This window comes from Phyllopteryx taeniolatus, chromosome 7, assembly GCF_024500385.1.
Source record: "Phyllopteryx taeniolatus isolate TA_2022b chromosome 7, UOR_Ptae_1.2, whole genome shotgun sequence".
NCBI classification, from domain to species: domain Eukaryota; kingdom Metazoa; phylum Chordata; class Actinopteri; order Syngnathiformes; family Syngnathidae; genus Phyllopteryx; species Phyllopteryx taeniolatus.
This window is the reverse complement of record NC_084508.1, coordinates 26,387,538-26,410,157: the sequence shown is the minus strand read 5'-3', so window position 1 is coordinate 26,410,157 and position 22,620 is coordinate 26,387,538. Positions and strand designations below refer to the sequence as shown.

The 22,620-nt window shown below is 40.8% G+C and overlaps 1 protein-coding gene across 2 annotated transcripts in view; it reads left to right on the top strand.

Annotated features, from left to right (window-relative positions):
• The window catches only part of LOC133480749 (collagen alpha-1(XXIV) chain-like), a 147,856-nt gene that overhangs the window by 5,623 nt on the left and 119,613 nt on the right, over nucleotides 1-22,620 (top strand). Inside the window, exons 2-4 of one of the 2 annotated variants that reach the window (XM_061779308.1) lie at nucleotides 3,043-3,113; nucleotides 10,879-12,143; nucleotides 19,812-19,865. In XM_061779308.1, the coding sequence (XP_061635292.1) occupies nucleotides 3,043-3,113; nucleotides 10,879-12,143; nucleotides 19,812-19,865 (1,390 nt within the window). The remainder of the gene's footprint in view (nucleotides 1-3,042; nucleotides 3,114-10,878; nucleotides 12,144-19,811; nucleotides 19,866-22,620) is intronic. The other variant, XM_061779309.1, reaches the window with a different exon arrangement.

Below are 22,620 nucleotides of genomic sequence, written 5' to 3'. Positions count from 1 at the left end.
TGGCATGCTCTCGTTGGTCTCACAGGCACAGAGTGAAACAACCTCTCTTTTTGTCCCACAGTTGTCATCCCAGAAGTTATCAGGAGACCTTGCAAGTTGTGTCAGCAGCTTCTATGGTGGAGCTGCCGGTTAGCGTTATTGACTTAGTCTGAATGTTCAGGGTATGGTAAAGCATGCGAACCCCTTTTGAAAGCAACATCAAAACGTAACTCTTATTTCATTCACTCATTTCTTTCAACTTTTACCCCCACTCATTTTACATTTTTGTTCCCGCCTCTTGATTAGGTGGGTTGGGATCCTCAGCCCCCACGATGCAGGCACAGCAATTACAGGACACTTCTGATGGTTATTGTGCATGCGAAGCGGTGTCAATTCACTTGCAAGTGTCTGGGGACACAGACTTATTGGCTTGGTGTGGGGCCACCCACTCATTGCGACAAATAATTTATTACTATGTGAATTTCTTGGGTATCCCTTCACTTACACTCTGGTCCTACAGATGTTTATAATTTACATAGCCACTCCCACCACATTTCAGTTGTACACCTGTGTCCACGACCCCTGTCATGCATGCTTCCCCTCCTGTCCCTGTCCAATCCTGTCTTATATTGTCCTGTCCTTCCCTCACAGAGTGTAGCACTACTGACCCTTACTACACTCAAATCCAATTGTCATTCTAATTGTTATATAATGCTTTACTTTCCTCATCTTGTTTACAGAGAGGGCTTTGTCTTTTGTTGTCTTCTTTTCCTATATTTAGTTAACTTTTCTCTCTCTCTCCTTTGTTTTTTCTGTGACTCCCCTTTAAAAACTTTGTTCCATTCGACTGAATGACTAATTCTCAATAAATATCCTTCAGAATACAAATAAACCACAGTGGCAGCTTAAAAGGTCCACTTAACTGTGACACAGTAAAACTGTTCAGGCATAAAAGGGATACATATCTTCCTTTCTGCTTGACCGAACAGCCGAACAGGACAAAAAAAAAAAAAAGGAAAAAAGAATAACAATATTAAGTGAAGTTTCAATATGGTCAGCTGCGGTGCTTCTGTTTATAGTTTTGAATGGAAGACGAATGAACGATTTGATCATGCATTTCCCAGAGACATCTTTAACACTACAATTGGGCTCTTCTGATTATGTACACTACACTTAAGGGGTTAAGGCGTAAAATGAGGGCGAAGAGGTAGAACTGGTATTGGCCCTTAGTGTAGCCCTTGGTACAGCTGCTTAGAGTGCAGTGACACCTACAGGGGAAGACTGATTAGATGAAAGGACTGAATCTATTGCCAATTGTACTGTGGCTCACAATATGAATCCTGTCATTCACAAATGCAGAAACGTCTAAAAGACTTTGTGGTTGATGAACTTCTATGTGGTCTTCAACCACAAGTAAGTCCAGTTGTCTTTCGTTTAACCTTTACAAATTACTAGGCTTTACGCGATCAGGATTTTTGGGACCGATCGCCGATCCGATCACAAGATGGAGCAACGTGTCTATTTAAATAACTTTTTCATTTACTGTCTATACTTGTGTACTGTATACTGAGTATCTTCAAAAATTTTCTCTATTCGGGTCATGTATTCCAATCAGTGAGGTCAAGCCAACATTACAACATGACAGAAATTATGGGTGCTAAATTACTGTAATTAAATGACTTTATTATAATTAAATTACTTCACACACACCAAAACTTTAGCGCATGATGCGACAGAACGCTTGCATGTTTATGTATAACCGTTACTGCTTGCACTAGCTTGCTAGGCTACATAACGTTTTGTTGCCTGCTTACGAGCGGTATCGTATTAAAAGTACGTGAACATAACTCAAGCAATCCTTGAATCAAAGTCCTCTCCCAAGTACCGGTGACCACCAGCACACATTTTTCCTCATTTTGTTCTTATAATACATACGACGCGATCCATTGTTGTTGTCGTTGCCATGGTAACGAGTGTATCCGGTCGCGTTTGAGTTGACAAGATAAAGCCCAGTGATTGTAAAAGATGGGATGCGGTGGTATCGGAATCCAAGGTGGATGGATGGATTAATTTGATTGATATGAGTATTTGAATGTTATCCATCAATAGGTCATTGTTGTTTCTAAGAAAATAATATTCTAAAGTAATATTTTTCAAACCTTTCATGCCAAAATGTCTTTACCGTTAGGTATCTGAAAAGAAGTTTCATGATTTGCAACATGTTTTCTGAAGATGCTAATTACATTTTTGGATACATAAGATTTTTGTCTTGTCGTTTATGCCTCTCTTATGCCTTTTCCATGAAAACTAACACAAATGCATCTTAGTGTCTTTCCATTTTTTGGTTCTGTTACAAACGGTCCTTCTTTGTCACTCAAGCTGTCGTTACCATTAATGCCAATGGAGAGTGAGAGTCAGAGTGACTGTTATGTTGTTACAATACACCAGAGGGATCTGTGAGATGAAGTGCCAGGATGAGGCAGCCATTTTGGATTCACACAATCGCAGACAGCAAAATAAATGGTGTTAATTCTGAGAATGAATTTATTAAAGTGTCGGAACCATTGTATGTCTTTTTTATGATTGTATAAAGACATGAGTGTAATGGGTTTCATGAGTAGTTAGGATCATTTATGCACTTGCATCTGCAGAGTTTGAAGGGCAACATGTAAATTGATGATTTGTATGTCTTTGCCATTATGCACATTTGTCTTTACCATTGGGCAAGATGTATGTATGAATGTATGCCTTGACCCAAGGGATGACTTGACTCAACTTGCTTGATTTTAGCCACAGTAACGGGACATGTTCGAAACTTGAAGGTTATGATTTGAGACTTGAAACTGGAATTGGCCCTTACTCTTGACTTGCACATAAAATATGTGATTTATTCCCACCTCTGGTGGTATCAGACCGTTTATTCTCTGTAACAAAACACAGGGTGGGCAGCTAAAATAATAATAAAAAAAGAAGATAAGCTAGTCACTGCCAACAGACAGGCTCCCATTATCACTGTAAAAAAAAACAAATAATAATATTTTTTTGTTTCCATTTCTCCTTTAGGTGGAACTTTCTACTGCTCCTGTCAGTATGCTCTGCAGCACTCTCTGTAGAAGAAGACGACCTAGCTCAAGGTACGTAGCATTTGAATTCATCTTAAAAGCCATTGTCAGCGAACATAGAATACAACTTCAGAATGATATATGGTACAACACCTGAAACTGACATGATTGACTTACTCAACCTTAAATGAATAGAGTAGTAAAATTTAGAGATTAGGCACATTATTTCACTTTCATAGCGCATAAATCAGATCCATGATCCATCCAATCAGTTAGCTGTGATTCCCAACCTTCATTGAGCCGAGGCACATAGACATATTTTACATTACAAAAATCGTACATGCCAACAAACACAAATATAAAAAAAAGTACTGCATACATACTGAAATCATGATAATCGTCTCAATTTACTCACAATTACACTGGGCCGTTTTAGTTGAACACAATCTTACTATTCTGTTGTAATGATGGCAACAGTGGATATGCAGAGTAATTGCACCTTTTGTCATCTAGTGGAAGAGTATTTAATTCTTCTGCCTGTCACTATATGTTGGTGGCATAAATAGATGAAGAAAGATAAACTACGGTATTTGTAGTAAATAATTTTCGGAACAATTACGTGAAAACTGGATAATCTCTCACGGTACACTAATTTGCTGTGGCACAGTGGTTGCGACTCACTGATATTAAGGAATGCATTTAGAAGTATTGTTTTTGTATTCCAATTTAAGCGCCACAAAAACCTTGTTAATTACATTAGTGTCACTACAGTATGTAAAGTAGGTTTTATCACACTGTAACAATCTTATATCTTCAGCAGAAGGTGATTCAGGGGCAAAGACCAGGGGATCATTTTCCTCTGTTCCTCCCTCAACATGTCTGCTCTTGCACTCAGCGCCACAGAATGCACATAAAAGCCACCTAAATAACCTCGCTATGATTGCTGCCTCTAAACTCAGCCATCTTTTCTCCTTTCTGTGTCCTTTGCAGAGCTGTCATCTGTTTTTTTTAAAAGTCTAAATAGGTTAAACACAATCTTAATGTTTAGGTTCATATGAACAGGAGTCCTCTGGGAAAGTAATACAATCACTCAACAGAGATGAAGACGAAATACTGTAGATAATAGATGTTTGCCTCAGCTGGTCACATGTTCGGCATTGGAACACCATTATTTCTATGCTCAGAGCAAGTATGTAAAGCAGTATGCTGTACAGAAGACAGTGTTAACATTTTCACTGATAATCATATGAGCCAAGACAATGCGTCCATTCAAGCATAATCCCCACAAACTCTACCGTATGTGATAACACACTCATTTGAGTGTGAACATGTTTTAGGATATACTTTGATACGGAAATAATACTTCCCATAAAAAGCATTGGAAGAGTTTGGACAATTCCTTCAATTTTGCTATATATGATACAGCTCGCAAGCAGGCAACAAAACGTTATGTAGCCTAGCAAGCTAGTGCTAGCACTAACGGTTGAATTACAATAAAGTAATTCAATTACAGTAAGTCAGCACCCATTATTTCTGTCATGTTGTAATGTTGGTTTGACCTGACTAATTAGAATACATGACCTGACTAGAGCAGTGATTTCCAACCTTTATGGAGCGAAGGCACATATTTTACAATTGGAGAATCTCACGGCACACCAACAAACGAAAATGTCACAAAAAGTAGATACACAGTAATTGCTGTATGTACTTCCTGCCATCTAAGAGAAGAGCATTTATTTGTTCTGTCTGTCACTAAGCCTCACTGGTATGAATAGAGGAACAAAGATACATTATTTCTTGTAAATGAAGTATTTTTTTAGCAGTTAAGTAAAATTTGATCATTTCTCATGGCACACATGAAGATCGCTCATGCCACACTAATGTGCCACGGCACACTGGTTGGGAATCACTGGACTAGAGAATACTTTAAGATACTCATTATACATTACACAAGTATATACAGTAAATGAACAAGTCATTTAAATAGACACATTGCTCCATCTTTTGATCGGATCGGTGATCGGCCCCAAAAATCCTGATCATGTAAAGCCTTCTGAAAACATTTGGGGTAAACATCAAAAGATGAATATGAGACTGGATATTAAAATTTCATCTTTTATATTCATGTATTTACTATACATTTGCATCTGATAATTAAAAAGAACATAATATTGCATTATTTGTAACATAACACAATTTTTTGGGTGGGTAAAGGTATGGTAACATACGTATATTTAAAATACAATCAATTGATGTTTCAAAATATCCACAATAACTATGTTATTTTTTGTTCGCCTGTCTATGGCGTGTCCATTTTTTGTTAGCATTAAGATATCGGATTATGTTACGCTAATGATAATGGCAGTGACGATACATTGAAAGTACTTTCAACGAACATTTATGGTGACAAATAAAGTCCACAACAAAATATGCTCAATAAAAATAAGGTCTAGAATTATTGGATTTGGCAGTTCAGTTGCCTTTTTCAATGGCCAGTTCAGTTGCCTTGAACTTCTGTATCATAAGCATTACGTCGGGTGTGAGCTTGAGCAAAGCAGATCTTAATACGAACTGAATGCTTCAATGTGTGCAAATTTAATTTTAAAAGTAAATCGGATTTTTGAGAATGCCCTCCTCCCCATAAATTCTGAAAAATGCTCGTCAAAAAGGCTGCTCAGAATTGCTTGATTCTGGTTCACCAGAGAAGAATTACCGCATATTAAACTTTATCAGAAGTTCTTTTCAGATTTGAATGAGTATTGTCATGTCAGCATTGTCTTGTCTTTGTGACACTTTTCAAAAATACAAAGAAACAAAAACTGGATCTCTCTAGTTTAAAAACCATGAGACTATAAGCCTTAACCCAGAGTCAGAAACAGATTTGATTGTCATTTACTATGAACAGCATGTCTCCTTTTTAGTGTCTCTGTTGATCCATAAATCACTCGTATATTACTAGTTGTAGCCAACTGGTTTGAAAGATGATGAACAGTCATTGGCTAAGTGGGTTTGTAGGTCTAACAACATGTGCTTTAGCTTTTAACTTGAAAGTAGGAAATACACTAGCCAGATACAATGCATGATTTTGCTTCTACCCATATGATCAAAACATGATCATAGTTTTTTTTCAAATAATTATTCTCAAGTTAAGCACTTTATTTGAACATGTAATCCTTTTTTTTAATTTACTTGCTCTTAGTTTCAAATTCACAGCCCTACTTTTATTTAGTAAATTAGAAAACACACAGTTGTGCTCATGTGTTTGATTACCCAGGCAGAATTTATAAGACGGGTACAATTCTTTTAAAGAAAACATGGACCAGGCGAAACATAAAATTTTATTTTAATGCGATTCAAATTAAATGGTCAAACATTCCAGAAAAGCATGATCATTAAAAAAACACAGACACGCCTTCCCATGAGCAAGCAGAGTCTGGGGTCTCTGAGGCGGGCTCTCTTATCTTTGGGGTTGATTGAGGTCAACGAGGTGGTTAAAAAGCTCCTTGGTGGCAAGGCCCCGGGGGTGGATGAGATTCGCCCGGAGTTCCTAAAGGCTCTGGATGTTGTGGGGCTGTCCTGGTTGACACGCATCTGCAACATCGCGTGGACATTGGGGACAGTGCCTCTGGATTGACAAACTGGGGTGGTGGCCCCCTTTTTAAGAAGGGGGACCAGAGGGTGTGTTCCAACTACAGGGGGATCACACTCCTCAGCCTCCCTGATAAGGTCTATTCAGGAGTGCTGGAGAGGAGGGTCCGTTGGGAAATCAAATCTCAGTTTCAGGAGGAGCAGTGTGGTTTTCGTCCTGGCCGTGGAACAGTGGACCAGCTCTACATCCTTGAGGGTGCATAGGAGTTCGCCAACCAGTCTACATGTGTTTTGTGGACTTGGAGAAGGCGTTCGCCCGTGTCACTTAGGGAGTTCTGTGGGGGGTGCTTCGGGAGTATTGGGTACCGAGCCCCCTTATACGGGCTGTTCGGTCCCTGTACGACCAGTGACAGAGTTTGGTCCACATTGCTGGCAGTAAGTCGGACTCTTTTCCGGTGAGGGTTTGGACTCCGCCAATGCTGCCCTTTGTCACCAATTCTGTTCATTACTTTTATGGACAGAATTTCTAGGCGCAGTCGAGGCATAGAGGGGGTCCGGGTTGGTGACTTCAGTATGGCATCTCTGCTTTTTGGAGATAATGTGTTTCTGTTGGCTTCATCAAGCCGTTATCTCAAACTCTTGATGGAGCAGTTCACAGCCGTGTGTGAAGCGGCTGGGAATAAAATCAGCACCTCCAAAATCTGAGACCATGGTCCTCAGTTGAAAAAGGGTGACATGCCCTCTCCAGGTCGGGGGTGAGATCCTGCCCCAAGTGGAGGACTTCAAGTATCTTGGGGTCTTGTACACAAGTGAGGGAAGAGTGGAACGGGAGAGCGACAGGTGGGTTGGTGCAGCGTCTGCAGTGATGTGGACTTTGTATTAGTCCGTTGTGGTGAAGAAGGAGCTAAGCCGAAAGACGAAGCTCTCAATTTATTGGTCGATCTATGTTCCTACTCTCTCCTATGGTCACCAGCTGTGGGTCGTGACCAGAAGAACATGATCTCGGATACAAGCGGCCGAATTGAGTTTACTCCGCAGGGTGTCCGGGCTCTCCCTTAGAGATGAGGATGAGAAGCTTGGTCACCCGAGAGGGGCTTAGAGTAGAGCCGCTGCTCCTCCACATTGAGAGGAGCCAGATGAGGTGGCTGGGGCATCTGATTCTGATGCCTCCCCGGTGAGGTGTTCCGGGCACGTCCCACTGGGAGGAGACCCCGGGGACGACCCAGGAAACGCTGGAGAGAGTACGTCCTTTGGCTGGCCTGGGAACGCCTCGGGATCCCCCCGGAAGAGCTGGATGAAGTGGCTGGGGAGAGGGAAGTCTGGGCGTCCCTGCTAAAGCGACTGCCCCCGCGACCCGACCTCGGATAAGCGGTCGAAAATGGATGGATGGATGGCTGTACTGTGCTTCTACCTTAGTTTGCCCACGTGCACAGATAGTGAGGTCAGGTCAGGATACCATTTAAAAATACCTTTGACACATAGAATTGCAATTTGTGAAGTTCTTTCAGTTCCCATTTGTCATGAGAAATAATTTTTTTCACTTTTTTAAACTATGACAATTCAGAATTAACATATCTGACATATTTCCCTATTATCTGCCTATAGTTCCATACTTTAAGACTGCAAGGAAGAGCCTTTACTTTAAAAAAAAAAATATTGTTGTTTTTGTTCCTTGTGCCTTAATTTCAACGAACCACTGTACAGTACATCATGGTCTATGGTCACTTTCATGAATATACAGTATATCATGGTAGATTGATTCTAGAAGGCTGTCAGGTAGGGATGCACAATATTTTGTTTGGGCATCGTAATCGCAATGTATGTGTGTGCAATAGTCACATCGCAGGTCTGCTGCGATGTTGGTGTACTGTAATATTCAGTGTATCAACTGTAATATTAAAAGTGACCAGCAGAGGGACCTGTTTGGACATGCTAATAAAATTAGCACTTTGCATGTCACGGTAAATTATAACGCTTCAAACAACACACGCAGAAGCCCAGAGTGTTGAATACTTAACAGTGCTGTGAAAAACTATTGGCCCCCTTTTCAAATTCTTATGTTTTTGCATAGCTTCCCCACTTTAGCGTTTAAGATCATCAAACAAATTTAAATATCAGACAAATATAACCCAAGTGAACTTAAAATCCTGTTTTTAAATGGTGATTTCATTTTTTTAGGGAAAAAAAACCTTTTCAAAGTTTCCTGGCCCTGTGTGAAAAAGTAATGGTCCCCTGAACGTAGTTACTGGTTGGGCCATCCTCAGCAGCAACAAATTAAATCAAGAGTTTTCTATAACTGGAAATAAGTCTTTTGTATCTCTGTGGAGATATTTTGGCCCACTCTTCCTTGCAGTATTGTTTGAATTCAGGAAAAATGGAGGGTTCCTGGGAACCTTCCCAGGACTGGCCGGCCTATACAAATTTTAATTATGAACTATAAAGTGAACTTGTTCATTTTTGGAACGATGAACTGAACCTTGAACTAGTTTGCATAGGAAAATTACATTTTCTAACACTGATCCTGCATTATTTCATATTGAAATATATATCACAGGTTTAAAAAAAAAAAATCACAATGTCATTTTTTTCCAATATCGTGCAGCCCTACTGTTAGGATTGGTGTCCTGTATCCTAGTTTGGCCTCATTCTTTTCTTGTCCTCCTCTGCCATCTGGGACACAGCTGCTTTCTGGAACATGTGGCAGAAAGATACATTTTAAAGATTGTGAGCATGGGGAAACTCCAGCTTTTGAAAAAAAGAAATATATAATTTACCTATGAACTTTAAGTACATTCTGGACTGTATTTTTATTTCATTTACACGACCACAATACAGAGAACCAAAAATATAATTTGTAGGATGTTGAGTTTGCCAGATTCCTGCACCTGTCACTATAGTTGTTTTGTGGTCCTAATTATTGGATGTAATAGAGAGGTAAAATGGAATTGTTTTGTAGCGTAATGTGTTCTTTTCTGTTTTATTTATTATTAGATTATCACATTTTAAGTATAACTGACTCCTATATATAATGATTACACCACAAAGTGTCAATCCTGCAAGGTTTTGATTGGATTGTTTATTGGTTGGTTTGTCGAGGGTTTGTACTGTATATGGATCATGCAAGAACCCATTGAATTCCGGTCTAAATTTAGGTGTTTATTGTTGCCGTTTGACGTACTGCATGAATGGAAAAGTCCTTCTCGGTCAATGTCAAAATGGCCCCATCTGCCCATCTTAAACAACATCCTCCATAAAGCATGAGTAGCCTCTTAACTAACAAAACAGCTAACAAAAATACATTACTCCACAATATATATAGTTTTGGCATCGGAATCTGGGTAATAGTGCTATTACTGTTGGAAAAGTTTACTGTGCCCTCATCTAAAGAAATGGACAAAATGTTATTCAACACCAGTCTTGTAATGTAACGCAGTACAGACACTTCATTGCCATGCTTATGTAGAATTTTCACGTATGTGTACATTATTTTGGTATTAGATTTTCTTCTGGGAATTTTCACTTTTACTCCAGTACTGAAAATATATCCTTTACGCCAATAGATTTCCCCTAAGCATATTCGTTACTATTGGTACTACAAAAATAAAATAAGAAGAAATGGTTTGTTAATGTAATGCCTGAGCCGCATGCCAGAAAGCGGAAGAATAGTTATGCCTGTACTGATGTGGTAGGGATACCAAAAGGGGAGGTCATGAAAATGAGATGCTCGTAATCAAGAAGCCTATATATGGGTGGACCTGTAGAATGTGTGTTTGGCTCGCTCTCTGTCGCGCTCTCCAGCTTGAGGCCAGGCTAACTTCATTCAATAGCCAACACATAGATCTTAAACCAAACCTTTGAACTAAAGTAAATTAAAACAATAACATTAAAATAAAGACAAACCTAATCAAAATTCTAATCATTCACTTTTTTAACATCTCTACTTTTACATCAAATACTTAATTACATTTAAATCAGAAAATTACTTTTGATACTCAAGCACAGCAGTTGTCAGATACTTTAAGACTTTTACGCAAGTAATATTATACATAGTGACTTTAACGTCGATCGAAGTTATTTTCTGTTGCAATGCTTGTACTTTTACCCTAGCATCACTTTCAGGTATTTCATACAATACTGTCCACCACAGGGGCTTAGTACATACATGTTTTTCATGTATAACCCTTTTGTGGGAACTACTGGAACAAAGCAAGTCTGCTAAATTCTAATATTGTCTATTTTGTTATTTCAGGAGTGGATATCCTCTATCAACTCGGGCTCACAGTTCAGAGTATAACAGACCATCCATACGAAAGATCTGCCAAACCTTCAGCCACATATACCACTGTTCCCTCAACTATAAATCTCCCATTTTCTGGATATGGGGTAATACTAGATTCAAACTCTCTTTATGAGGCTCCTGTGGGCAGTCTCTTTCCTCCAGAGTTTGGTGAGGAGTTTTCTGTTGTTATAAGTGTAAGCTCCTGGCGAGCAAAGAACGCTTTTATTTTCAGTGTCAGAGATGGCAGAGACAGACTGCGCTTTGGCATTCAGCTCCTACCACGCAGAGTGGTGGTCTACACAGCAGAGAAAGCCGCCATCTACTTTACCTACAACTGGCATGATGGGCGCCAGCGTCCTTTTGCTATTGGTGTTCGCGCACGCTCAGTGTCCTTCTATTCGGATTGTGGAGCAGTACACCAGCAGGAGCAAACCCTGGGGAGGTCTCAGACACTTAGGAATTCTGGTGGTCAATTCACTTTGGGGAGGCTGAACCCTAAAGCTGCACCATTCAATGGGCGAGTTTGCCAACTAGATATATATCCTTCGGCCCAAGCTGCTGCACACTATTGCAACTACCTTAGAAAACAGTGCCGGCTGGCCGACACGTACCGATCGTCTTTGGGACATCATGGTTTGACTATCGAGGCAAAAGATAGCCCCTTTAATACCGTAACAATGTCCTCTCTTGGAACAGCAAATATTCATCAAATGCTGATGAATTCCAAGGGAACAGTGGCCTCTGACAGTGTGCGCAAATATTATTCAACCCCAAGCCCTATACCAGAAGCTCATCTCGAAGACCAGAGCCACATTTCTGCATTTGAAACCCTTGTGAAGTCTACTATATCCTCTGATCACGCTGACAGAGAAAATTCCGCTACTCTCAGTGGGCAACCAGCTCTGGATTTCATAGTAACTGTAACCACAACCAAAAACATGTTAGCCAAAGGACCGAGACTCCAAGGGGAAGGACTCTGGAACATCTCCATAATCAACTCCGGGGACTCAAGTTTTGGTCCTCAAGAGGGTCAGCAGCAACTGGAGACTCATCCAATGGCTGGTGACACCACTTTTTATCATGAAAATAATGTAGACTCCTTAGAGCAACATCAACTGGATGGCAGCTATGATGACCGGGACATGGGCGGATATGATTATGGGTACGAAGAGGAAGACCTCTTGTATGACTATGAAGATGGCTGGCGTGGCCCCAAAGGAGAGCCGGGTCTTTCGGTAAGTAACTGTATCCACAAACGACAATTAAAGCTTTAAGTGTTCATGAGAAAGGTTTCAAATAGTTAAGCCATATGTTCAAGAATAATATTATGAATAATTTTTATACAGTGCTTAAAGGTCCCATGACAAAAAAATAAATAAATAAAAAACCATTTTTTTTCCCACTGTTTTAATGCATAACATTGGTCAAAATGAGGGTCTCCTGGTTTAAGTTTGACATCTATGTATTGTGTTGATTGAATGCAATAGCCCAAAAAGGCATAAAGCTTGCAAAATGACCAGATAATATTTTGCGGCCGTTGTGATATAGAAACAACACTCAATATTCAAGTACCTGTGTCACGGTTTGTAATCAAATGGTATTGGACTGGACCCAAAAGCAGACGGAGACGGAGACGGAGGAAGCAGTTGGCAATGGTTTATTTGGGAAAGCGCAAGGTCTGGATTTTCAAGGCGTGATGGTGGTCCATAGGAACAGGGAGCGTGCTGTAGGCGGGAGTGTGAGCAGGTGAGGGAGCTTGGCGGCGTGGTTGGGCCAGGCGGTGGAGTGGGAGACACGGGAGGGCACTGGAGGAGGAGGAGAGCACCAGAGGATAAGTACGTATGCGGGTCACCAAGAAATCTTTTCACTCACAAGCAAGAGTAGGGATACAGGAGTCGGCTGGTGTACCATGGAAGTTCGTGAATACTTCGCTGGAACACTGGATATGGTAGGCTTAAGTGCAGGCTGTGATGTGTGCTGATTGGAACCAGGTGTGCGGGCAAGGAGGAGATAATTGCTGAAAAGAGAGGGGAAACCAAGGCACAAAGCGCCACCAAAGCTCCGCAGACGAACTCCAGGGGACAGATCATGACAGTAGCTCCCTCTCAACGGAGGCCCCCTGGCATCCTTTCAGGCTTCCCAGGGTGGCCCGCATAAAAATCCCTAAAAAGTGAGTCATCCAATATGAGCTTGCGAGAGATCCAGGAACGTTCCTCCGGACCATACCCCTCCCAGTCCACGAGGAACTGAAACCCCCTACCCTGGGGCCGCACATCCAGGATGCGCAACACAGTGAAGGCAGGATGGTCGTCGATAACACGGGGGAGGAGGCGGAGGGGGTACGGCTGGAGGGCTATGAGCACTGGTAGAGACAGGCTCGAGAAGACATACATGAAACGTCAGGTGGATCCTGAGAGACTGGGGAAGCTTCACCTGTACAGAGGTGGGATTGATGACTTTCGTGACCGGAAAAGGTCCAATGAAGCGTGGCGTGAGCTTACCTGATTCAGTTTGGAGAGGGAAGTCACGGGAGGAGAGCCAAACCATCTGACCCACCATGTATACAGGCGTAGGGGAGCGATGAAGATCCGCAACCGCTTTTGACGTTGCTTGGATGGGACCATATGTTTCTCCAAAACCTGTATGTACCTTTCAGCATTAATGGTGCCTTCACCGATGTGTAAGTTACCCATGCCATTGGCACTAACACAGCCCCATACCATCACAGATGCTGGCTTTTGAACTTTGCGTACATAACAGTCCGGATGGTTCTTTTCCTCTTTTGCCCGGAGGACACGACGTCCACAATTTCCCAAAACAATTTGAAATTTGGACTCGTCGGGCCACAGAACACTTTTCCACTTTTCATCAGTCCATCTTAGATGAGGTCGGGCCCAGAGAAGCCAGCAGCGTTTCTGGGTGTTGTTGATAAATGGCTTTTGCTTTGCATAGTAGAGTTTCAAGTTGCACTTACGGATGTAGCGCAGAACTGTATTTACTGACATTGGTTTTCTGAAGTGTTCCTGAACCCATGTGGTGATATCCTTTACACATTGATGTTGGTTTTTGATGCAGTGCCGCCTGAGGGATCGAAGGTCACAAGCATTCAATGTTGGTTTTCAGCCTTGCAGTGAATTCTCCCGATTGTCTGAACCTTTTGATGATATTATGGACCGTAGATGATAAAATCCAAAAACTCCTTGCAATTGTACGTTGAGGAACATTGTCCTTAAACTGTTAAAACAATTTTCTCACACACTTGTTCACAAAGAGGTGAACCTCGCCCCATCTTTGCTTTTGAATGAGCAATTAAGGGAAGCTCCTTTTATACCCAATCATGGCACCCACCTGTTCCCAATTAGCCTCTTCACCTGTGGGATGTTCCAAACAGGTGTTTGATGAGCATTCCTCAACTTTCCCAGTCTTTTTTGTCACGTCACAGCTTTTTTGGAAGGTGTTGCAGCCATAAAATTCCAAGTTAATGATTATTTGCTAAAAACAATCAAGTTTAGCAGTTTGAACATTAAATAGCTTGTCTTTGTAGTGTATCCAATTAAATATAGGTTGAACATGATTTGCAAATCATTGTATTCTGTTTTTGTTTATGTTTAACACAACGTCCCAACGTCATTGTAACTGGGGTTGTTGTAGGAGCCGAAATCGAAGAATCCAAACGCGATGTCACTGACCGCTTGGCCGCCACAAGATGGTCGCTGTTGCAAGGACCAATCAGAGCATAGCTCTTTACCATAATTAAACTCAGGTGAACAGCAATCCACTCAGAGCAAAGCTTATTTACATAGGGCTACATCCTCCCATAGTCAGAAAAATGTGCGGAGCTCCGCTCTTTTCTGTCCAAGGTATGGGCATTCCCTCTCATATCTGGCCTTGCGCGTATTCTGCCTAATACTTAAGCACATTTCCTCATGCGCACTCCAGAGGCTGTAGTAAGTCTAGTGCCCTTGGGGGTGAAAAATCATATTGAACGTTTTGATTCGCTCTCGTGCTCCAAGCCTCCGACGGCTTCTGGCGGCTGACTCGGGATGCTGACGGACACCTGGCACACTGACTGCACAGTGGCTGTAATATGTCCTTACCACATTACGCCGAACGACGGCGGAACGTCAACATATTTTGTCATATTAATGAATTAATATCCATGCACGAGCTGCAAGCGGCATTTTCATTTGAAACATGCTGCATGGAGGCTTCGGAGTTTGTCTGAAAGTGCCGCTCAACTGTAATCATCTTAATGGCGCGATGTTGTGTTAGATTTGGAATACTTTTGTTGATATTTGATTTCATCGTCGGTTGTAAAATCCATTTCAGTGACATGCCAGTGTGTGTGGTGCTAGTATGGTTGCTAGGCAACGCTGAACAACAGCTGGCCACTCGCTTTATTGATGGCCTTCCAAATGCGGATTAAATTACATATATTGTCCAGTATTTATTCAATAGAGTATATATAGAGAGAGTACAAAAACACATGCTGCTTCAAAATAGGCTGTTTGAAAACACACAAGCCAAGTATGTAAAATACAGACTTATTGAATAGTCATGAGAAAAAGGGCATTCTGGGCTTTTCCAACCCAGTTTATCTTAGAAACCTGAAGACATCCTGGACATAAAGATTATTAAAGAAATAAACATTTTGATGGAATGGGACCTTTAACAATATTAGACAACATCATAAAGAGCAGCATCATGAATGTGAAATTTCAACTTTTTTTACCATTTTGAACTAGAATAAGACATTTCAAACTAAATTCACCTTTTTATATCCAAATGTGATCTGGTTTACTGGGCTTCTCTGAGAAGTCAGAAATTCATCAAGCATAATATTTAACCACCTAAAAAAATTATTTTCCCTTCTGGAATGCCTGTATCTCTAATATGACGTGTGTGTGTGTGTGTGTGTGTGTGTGTGTGTGTGTGTGTATATATATATATATATATATATATATATATATATATAGTGACCTCTGAAAGCACTGTTCTTTTTACATGTAACGTATGTGCAAATATTTCAAATAATATTTTAGGCCCTTTTTCAAATCTTGGCTGACGTTTTTGCTTTGACTTTTATGTGTGAGGGAATAACTCTTGTTGAAGGATGGCAGTATATACAGTACTTTAAATGTAGCTCTCAGTTCAGCCATTTGATTTACATCAATTTGCCTGTCAGGATAACTTTGCAGCTGAATGCAGATTTTCAGGGACTTAGTAATGTGTCCATGAGTGGATGGCATGAGATATTTTATCTTAATAATGTAAAACGTTTTGACACACCTTTCAGCTTCCATTGTATTGCAGAAAAAACAAAAGTTTAATTGACCTCTGATACAGTACACAAAGCTCCCCAATGTAATTTCCAAGCTACTAGTTATGAATTTTGAGTCAAACATGTTGGTATGAGTATTTTCAGTTTCCAATACAATAATCTTTAAAAATGAGTCCTACTCAGGATACCACAGCATCATTACACCGTAATAGCTGTATCATTACTCTTCTATCCATTATCTTGCCCTTGATCTTGCAATTAAAGTCTAACTCATTAATTGTAGGGCTGCAACTAACGGTTATTTTAATAATATATTAATCTGTCAATTTAGAAAATATCCATCCCTATATTAAAAAAAATTATATTATTTCAAAATGACAGTGCAGAAAATGCACAAACATAAATTGATTATGAATCCGTTACAGGTTTCATCTGTCACATGTCAGAAAATGGACAAAACAGTTTTTTTTTCCAAAGTAAAAACAGATAGTTGCATATGTCTTATTTTGACTGAACACAAAGATAATCAATCTGTTTTTATCAACATAACTAACAGAAACCTGAGAATATTACCGGGGGCCTTAATCTTTGAGGATTTGGAAAATATTTGTTGATTAATTTGATAATCGATTAATTGCTGCACCTCTAATTCCTTCATTTTCCAAGCTTGTCCTGTTCAGGGTTAAGCTGGAATCTCTCCCAGCTGACTCTGGGTGAGAGGCGGGGTATACTGGTCTGATCACCGGTCAATCCCAGGTCAGAGAGAAATGACCATTCATGATGACATAACATTAGCATTTAGTACATTCAGTTAACATGCAAATGCAGACTAATTAAAAGTGAGAGTAATTAAGATGGATGGGAAGGGGTACAGTGAGAACATGCAATCCCCACACAGATCAATAAAAAACAAGGAGAACAAAACTGAGAAACATTTGTATGTGGAAAAATAACAAGCATGCATATGATTTAACACAATGGGGGCTCTATTTTGGTGACTGGCGTTAACTCCCAACTTAATGTCTTTGGCACATATAGCGTTCACTCATGAGACCTAAAAAATGTACAGTGTGTAATTCCATTCAATTTTCATCCATCCATCCTTTTTCCGTACCGCTCAGTATGGTGTGCTAGAACCGATCCCAGCTATCTTCAGGCAAGAGGCAGGGTACACCCTGAACTGGTCGTCAGCCTATCGCAGGGCGCATGTAATAAAACAACTTTTCACACTGACACCTATGGGCAATTTAGAGTCTTCAATTAACCTACCATGCATGTTTTTGGGATATGGGAGGAAACCGGAGTACTGGGAGAAAAGCCACACAGGCACAGGGAGAACATGCAAACTCCACACAGGCGAGGCCGGATTTGAACACTGGTCCTCAGAACAGTGAGGCAGATGTGCTAACCAGTCGGCCTATCTGCCACCAGCCATTCAATTTTGAATGAACTAATTTCAGAAACACATTGCCGTTTCAGTCACTGATGGTGTAGTGGTACACTCGCCTGACTTTGGTGCGGGCAGCGTGGGTTCAGTTCCCACTCAGTGACGGTGTGAATGTGAGTGTGAATGGTTGTCCGTGTCAATATGTGCCCTGTGACTGACTGGCAACCAGTTCAGGGTACACTGCCTTTCGCCCGAAGTCAGCTGGGATAGGCTCCAGCCCCCCGTGACCCTAACCAGGATAAGCGGTGTTGAAAATGGATGGATGGATTGCCGTTTCAGTATGCATCAGATAATTTCCTCCCTTTCTTCCCCTGTCTGCAAACATCCATCCATCCATTTTCTGAGCCGCTTCTCCTCACTAGGGTCGCGGGCGTGCTGGAGCCTATCCCAGCTGTCATCGGGCAGGAGGCGGGGTACACCCTGAACTGGTTGCCAGCCAATCGCAGGGCACATACAAACAAACAACCATTCGCACTCACAGTCATGCCTACGGGCAATTTAGAGTCTCCATTTCATGCATGTTTTTGGGATGTGGGAGGAAACCGGAGTGCCCGGAGAAAACCCACGCAGGCACGGGGAGAACATGCAAACTCCACACAGGCGGGGCCGGGGATTGAACCCGGGTCCTCAGAACTGTGAGGCTGACGCTCTAACCAGTCGTCCACCGTGCCGCTGTCTGCAAACATCCATCAGTCCATTTTCTGAGCCGCTTCTCCTCACTAGGGTCGCGGGCGTGCTGGAGCCTATCCCAGCTGTCATCGGGCAGGAGGCGGGGTACACCCTGAACTGGTTGCCAGCCAATCGCAGGACACATAGAAACAAACACCCATTCGCACTCACAGTCATGCCTACGGGCAATTTAGAGTCTCCAATTAATGCATGTTTTTGGGATGTGGGAGGAAACCAGAGTGGCCGGAGAAAACCCACGCAGGCACGGGGAGAACATGCAAACTCCACACAGGCGGGGACAGGGATTGAACCCCGCACCTCAGAACTGTGAGGCTGACGCTCTAACCAGTCGGCCACCGTGCCACTGTCTGCAAACAATATATTTATATTACTAATGGTGGACTTATACAAAAGGTCTGCCTTTACAAAGATAATCAGTTTTATATGACACTGTCAGTGAGGTACTACTTTAACAAAATGTTTATTATTATGCTGGTACTGTAGTCTGCAGTGATGTTGATCTGCACCTTTGTACTGAGAACTCTTTCTAATATTTTGGTTACCCGATTTACCTACAGAGGGTCAAAATATTTGTGTGCTCTATGATGCAACGCAGTTCTGCAGTTAATTGGCTCTGATGAACAACTTTTATGGTACATAGCCTTGACTATGCAGTATCATAGAGTACGGTTTCTCAAACTTTATGGGCCAGGGACTCAATGGAGAGATTTTTTTCCTAATTAAACATAACTGCCTTGTGCACCTCTAAATGCCATTTGAATTATTTCTTTATTTATTGACCGTTCAACCTAAATATTCATGGCCTGTTTAAAATGAAGGAACTTAACAAAAATGAAATGAAATGTTGATCCATTGTTGCATGATGCATGCATGCAGGGATGTCAGATTTATGTGATAATATGTCACAGTCATATCAGAGCTTTCAATTGGCCCAAAACTCAGACATACTCAGATTCATAGACAATGAGTGTACCTGGTGGGCTACAATGTGGTTGTCTACAATCATGCATTGATAGTTTAGCATTAAATTTAAGAAATATTTTATTTGTCTTTCCTGTTCAATGTTTGAATGTTAGTTGGTAATGACAAATTTGAATTTAAATGATTAAATCATTTGGGGATATGTAGTGGTGTTGTGAAAGCATTGTTTGCCTTTGCTTTACATCTTTTACTACAACTTAATTCTCTCCTGTTCCTTATGTTGCAGACATTGCTTTTTAATCCCAAAGTCTTATCATAGCAGTATGTTCTCCAGTTTGTAACAAAGACCTCCTGCTGAGAGCCTCACAAAAATAGCTTTTAACTGAACACAGGCTCCCGTCTTTAAACCTGTTGGCTCTTACATAAATATCGCACATACTCATTGTGGAGGCTGGGACAGTCAAGTACATGTTATTGCTTGCCATTAACATACTCTAACTCTCTTTTCTGTTTCCCCCTTCTGCTCTCTCTCTCTCTCTCTTTCTCTCTCTTTTTTTAATCTAGGGTCCTCCTGGTCCCCCTGGTTTACCTGGTCCTCAAGGAGCAAGAGGCTCTAGGGTGAGTAACATTGCCTGAGTCAGCAGTTTGTCCATATTGCTGCATGTCAAAGACAGAGACAGTACATTAACAGGTTCAAGAATAGGGATCTGTTTTTAGTTTTATTCTCTTATCACTTTGCTGTATTCACATTGCATGCATTACATCGTAAAAGAAGATTCCCCATGAATGAATGCATGCAGGCAAGGAAGAGAGCAACAGTGTGAAGTACCTGAGCAGTTTGGGGGTTCTCCAAGGCTGGATTTACACTGCAGGTCAACATGCCTAATTGCAATTTAGTGCCAACATCCATATAGTATATGGAGGCACTATTTACACATACATTTCAAGCGACACATATCCATTGCATCACACTTGAATACATGAAACTACCAAGTGCGTTGATGTCCAAAATGCAGGTGAGCAGCTACATAAGTGTCATGCGAAAGCATGGCATAAGCAATAATAAATAAATAAATAAATAATACTACTAATGTGAAAAATTACGTACTGTTTACTCTTTCCCACATTCCCACATTGATTTGGGGGAAACTTCTGGATTATTCTACTGTCCTCTCTCAGCTATTATTTCCCTTATTTAATGAGACATACAATTCTTATGTTTTTTTCTGTAGTTTTGATTTATGTAGGTGGTTTTTAATGTTTTTTTTGTGTTTGATCAGGCAGGGTGCGTGTGATGGATGTGCTTCCGTCACCGACATACAGTAAATTACAGACTGACTCCCACATTGATTTGAGGGAAATTTCAGCATTATTCTACTGTCCTCTTTCAGCTATTATTCCCCTTATATAACGAGCTATACAATTCTTATGTTTTTTTTTTGTAGTTTTGATTTACGCGGATGTTTTTAATGTGTTTTTTTATGTATGTTTGATCAGGCAGGGTGAGTGTGATGGATATGTTTCCGTCACTGACATAGAGTAAATTGAAGTAGTAGTCAGACACCTGCTGTTTGATAATACTGGGTGACTTAAATCGTAAAATGAAAATTAACTAATTAATTAAATAACTGCCACCATAATTGTCTCTGTGTGTGTATATATATATAGAAATATCAAGAGACCGCTGCAATATTTTTAAAATCAGCAGCTCTACATGTTTAACAGCCATTCTATTAGTGTCTGTTGAATTATAATAATTAATTAACGCAGTTAAGTACAGTAAATAACGCGAGAGCAGACCAACGGGATGTATACTGTTCAAAATAAACATTCACAATGAAACACGTATTAGATAAAGATACCTTACACTTAAATACTTTCTTAATTCTTTGAGAAAGCAGAAGTGTATTTTTAGAGGTAACATAATTACAGTAGTTACACTCCAATCTTAAAGAGGCACTGTAAATTTAACACACCACAGAGAAGAGTAATGAGCAAGCCTACCAAATTTGAATGAATCAAAAAAAAAAAAAACATTGCAAAGTATATAAAATCTGGTTTCAAAACTTGAATAATAAGGGCCAACTCTCAGCTCTCAGATGCTGTGGGCGTGTCAAATGTCAAAAATAAGCACACAAGTCAACTTACCCTCGTTGTTGGTGACATAATGGCACAGCCGAACACGGCACCAGACGACAATGGGACGGTCGGAGGGAGTCCAGGTAGTTAGACAGTCGGCACTGCCCCATTCCCTAGTATCAAGTTACCCTCGAAGCCATGTTGTCTCTGGTGAAAGTTTACAAAACTATCCGTCGTATAATGCCCACTACAGAGACGGGTGGTGGTGTTGATGTTCACCTCGCCATCTGCGTGTGTCTTTAAAAAGTTATTCCATTGCTTTTTGATTCCTCATTTTTTGGGAGCTTAAAAAAACATCAACAAGCTGTTCTGTAAATTGAGGCATCCAGCGAAGACGCCTTTTCAGGGCGTAGCCATCATTAGCTTGCTAACTGCAAGCTAGAGTGGTAAATGGGCCTTATTATGGAAGCTAAGCACAGCTAACTCACAACTGAGCAGCATAGCCAAATGAAATGATGTCACTCTGTACTTATATAATGGGGGAGGCAACCCGCGCGAGAAAGTATACGCCCCAGCCCCATGTCATCGCGAGGCTGTGTTATACCCCTGCCCGCAAAATCAGGAAAGATGCTTACGCCATATCACAATAATTCATCACTATATTATTATGTCTTTGCATATGTTTTCAGCCCTTATCTTCTAACATATTTAATGTATTTCAAAACAAAACACGGATATCTGCTTAGAGCCTCTTTAATTTGAGATTTCTCTTAACACAGTTTTTAGCAATCAAATAGTTGTTGGAAATAAACAAAAACATCAGTTTTCAACATTGCTTGTGGAACGCAAAATGGACCTTAAACACTAATCTGCCTCGACTAAAGTAACAACCTACCGTACGGGGCCTTCAAGGAACACAACTTTAGTTGTGGGTTTACCGCTCTCATCAAATTGAGTGTCAGTAACTATCAGTTTTACTTTTCTTACCCTGCAATCTGACCCTGGGTAAACATCTGTTACTCTGGCCAACTTCCATTCATTTCTTGGTGCCAGGTAATTTTTTTTTTTAGAAGAACGACATCATTAACCTTCACGTTTTTTCTGTCCTTCTGCCAATGTTTTCTCGATTGGAAGTTGAAAAGATATTCTTTTTTCCAATCGAGTCCAAAACTGATTCTTCAAATACTGAACTCTTTGCCACTTCTTCTTAAGATACAGCTCTTCCCTGACAAAATCTCCAGGTCGGGGCAGAAGGTTTGCGGACTCAGTGGTAAGAATAGGATTTGGAGTCAAC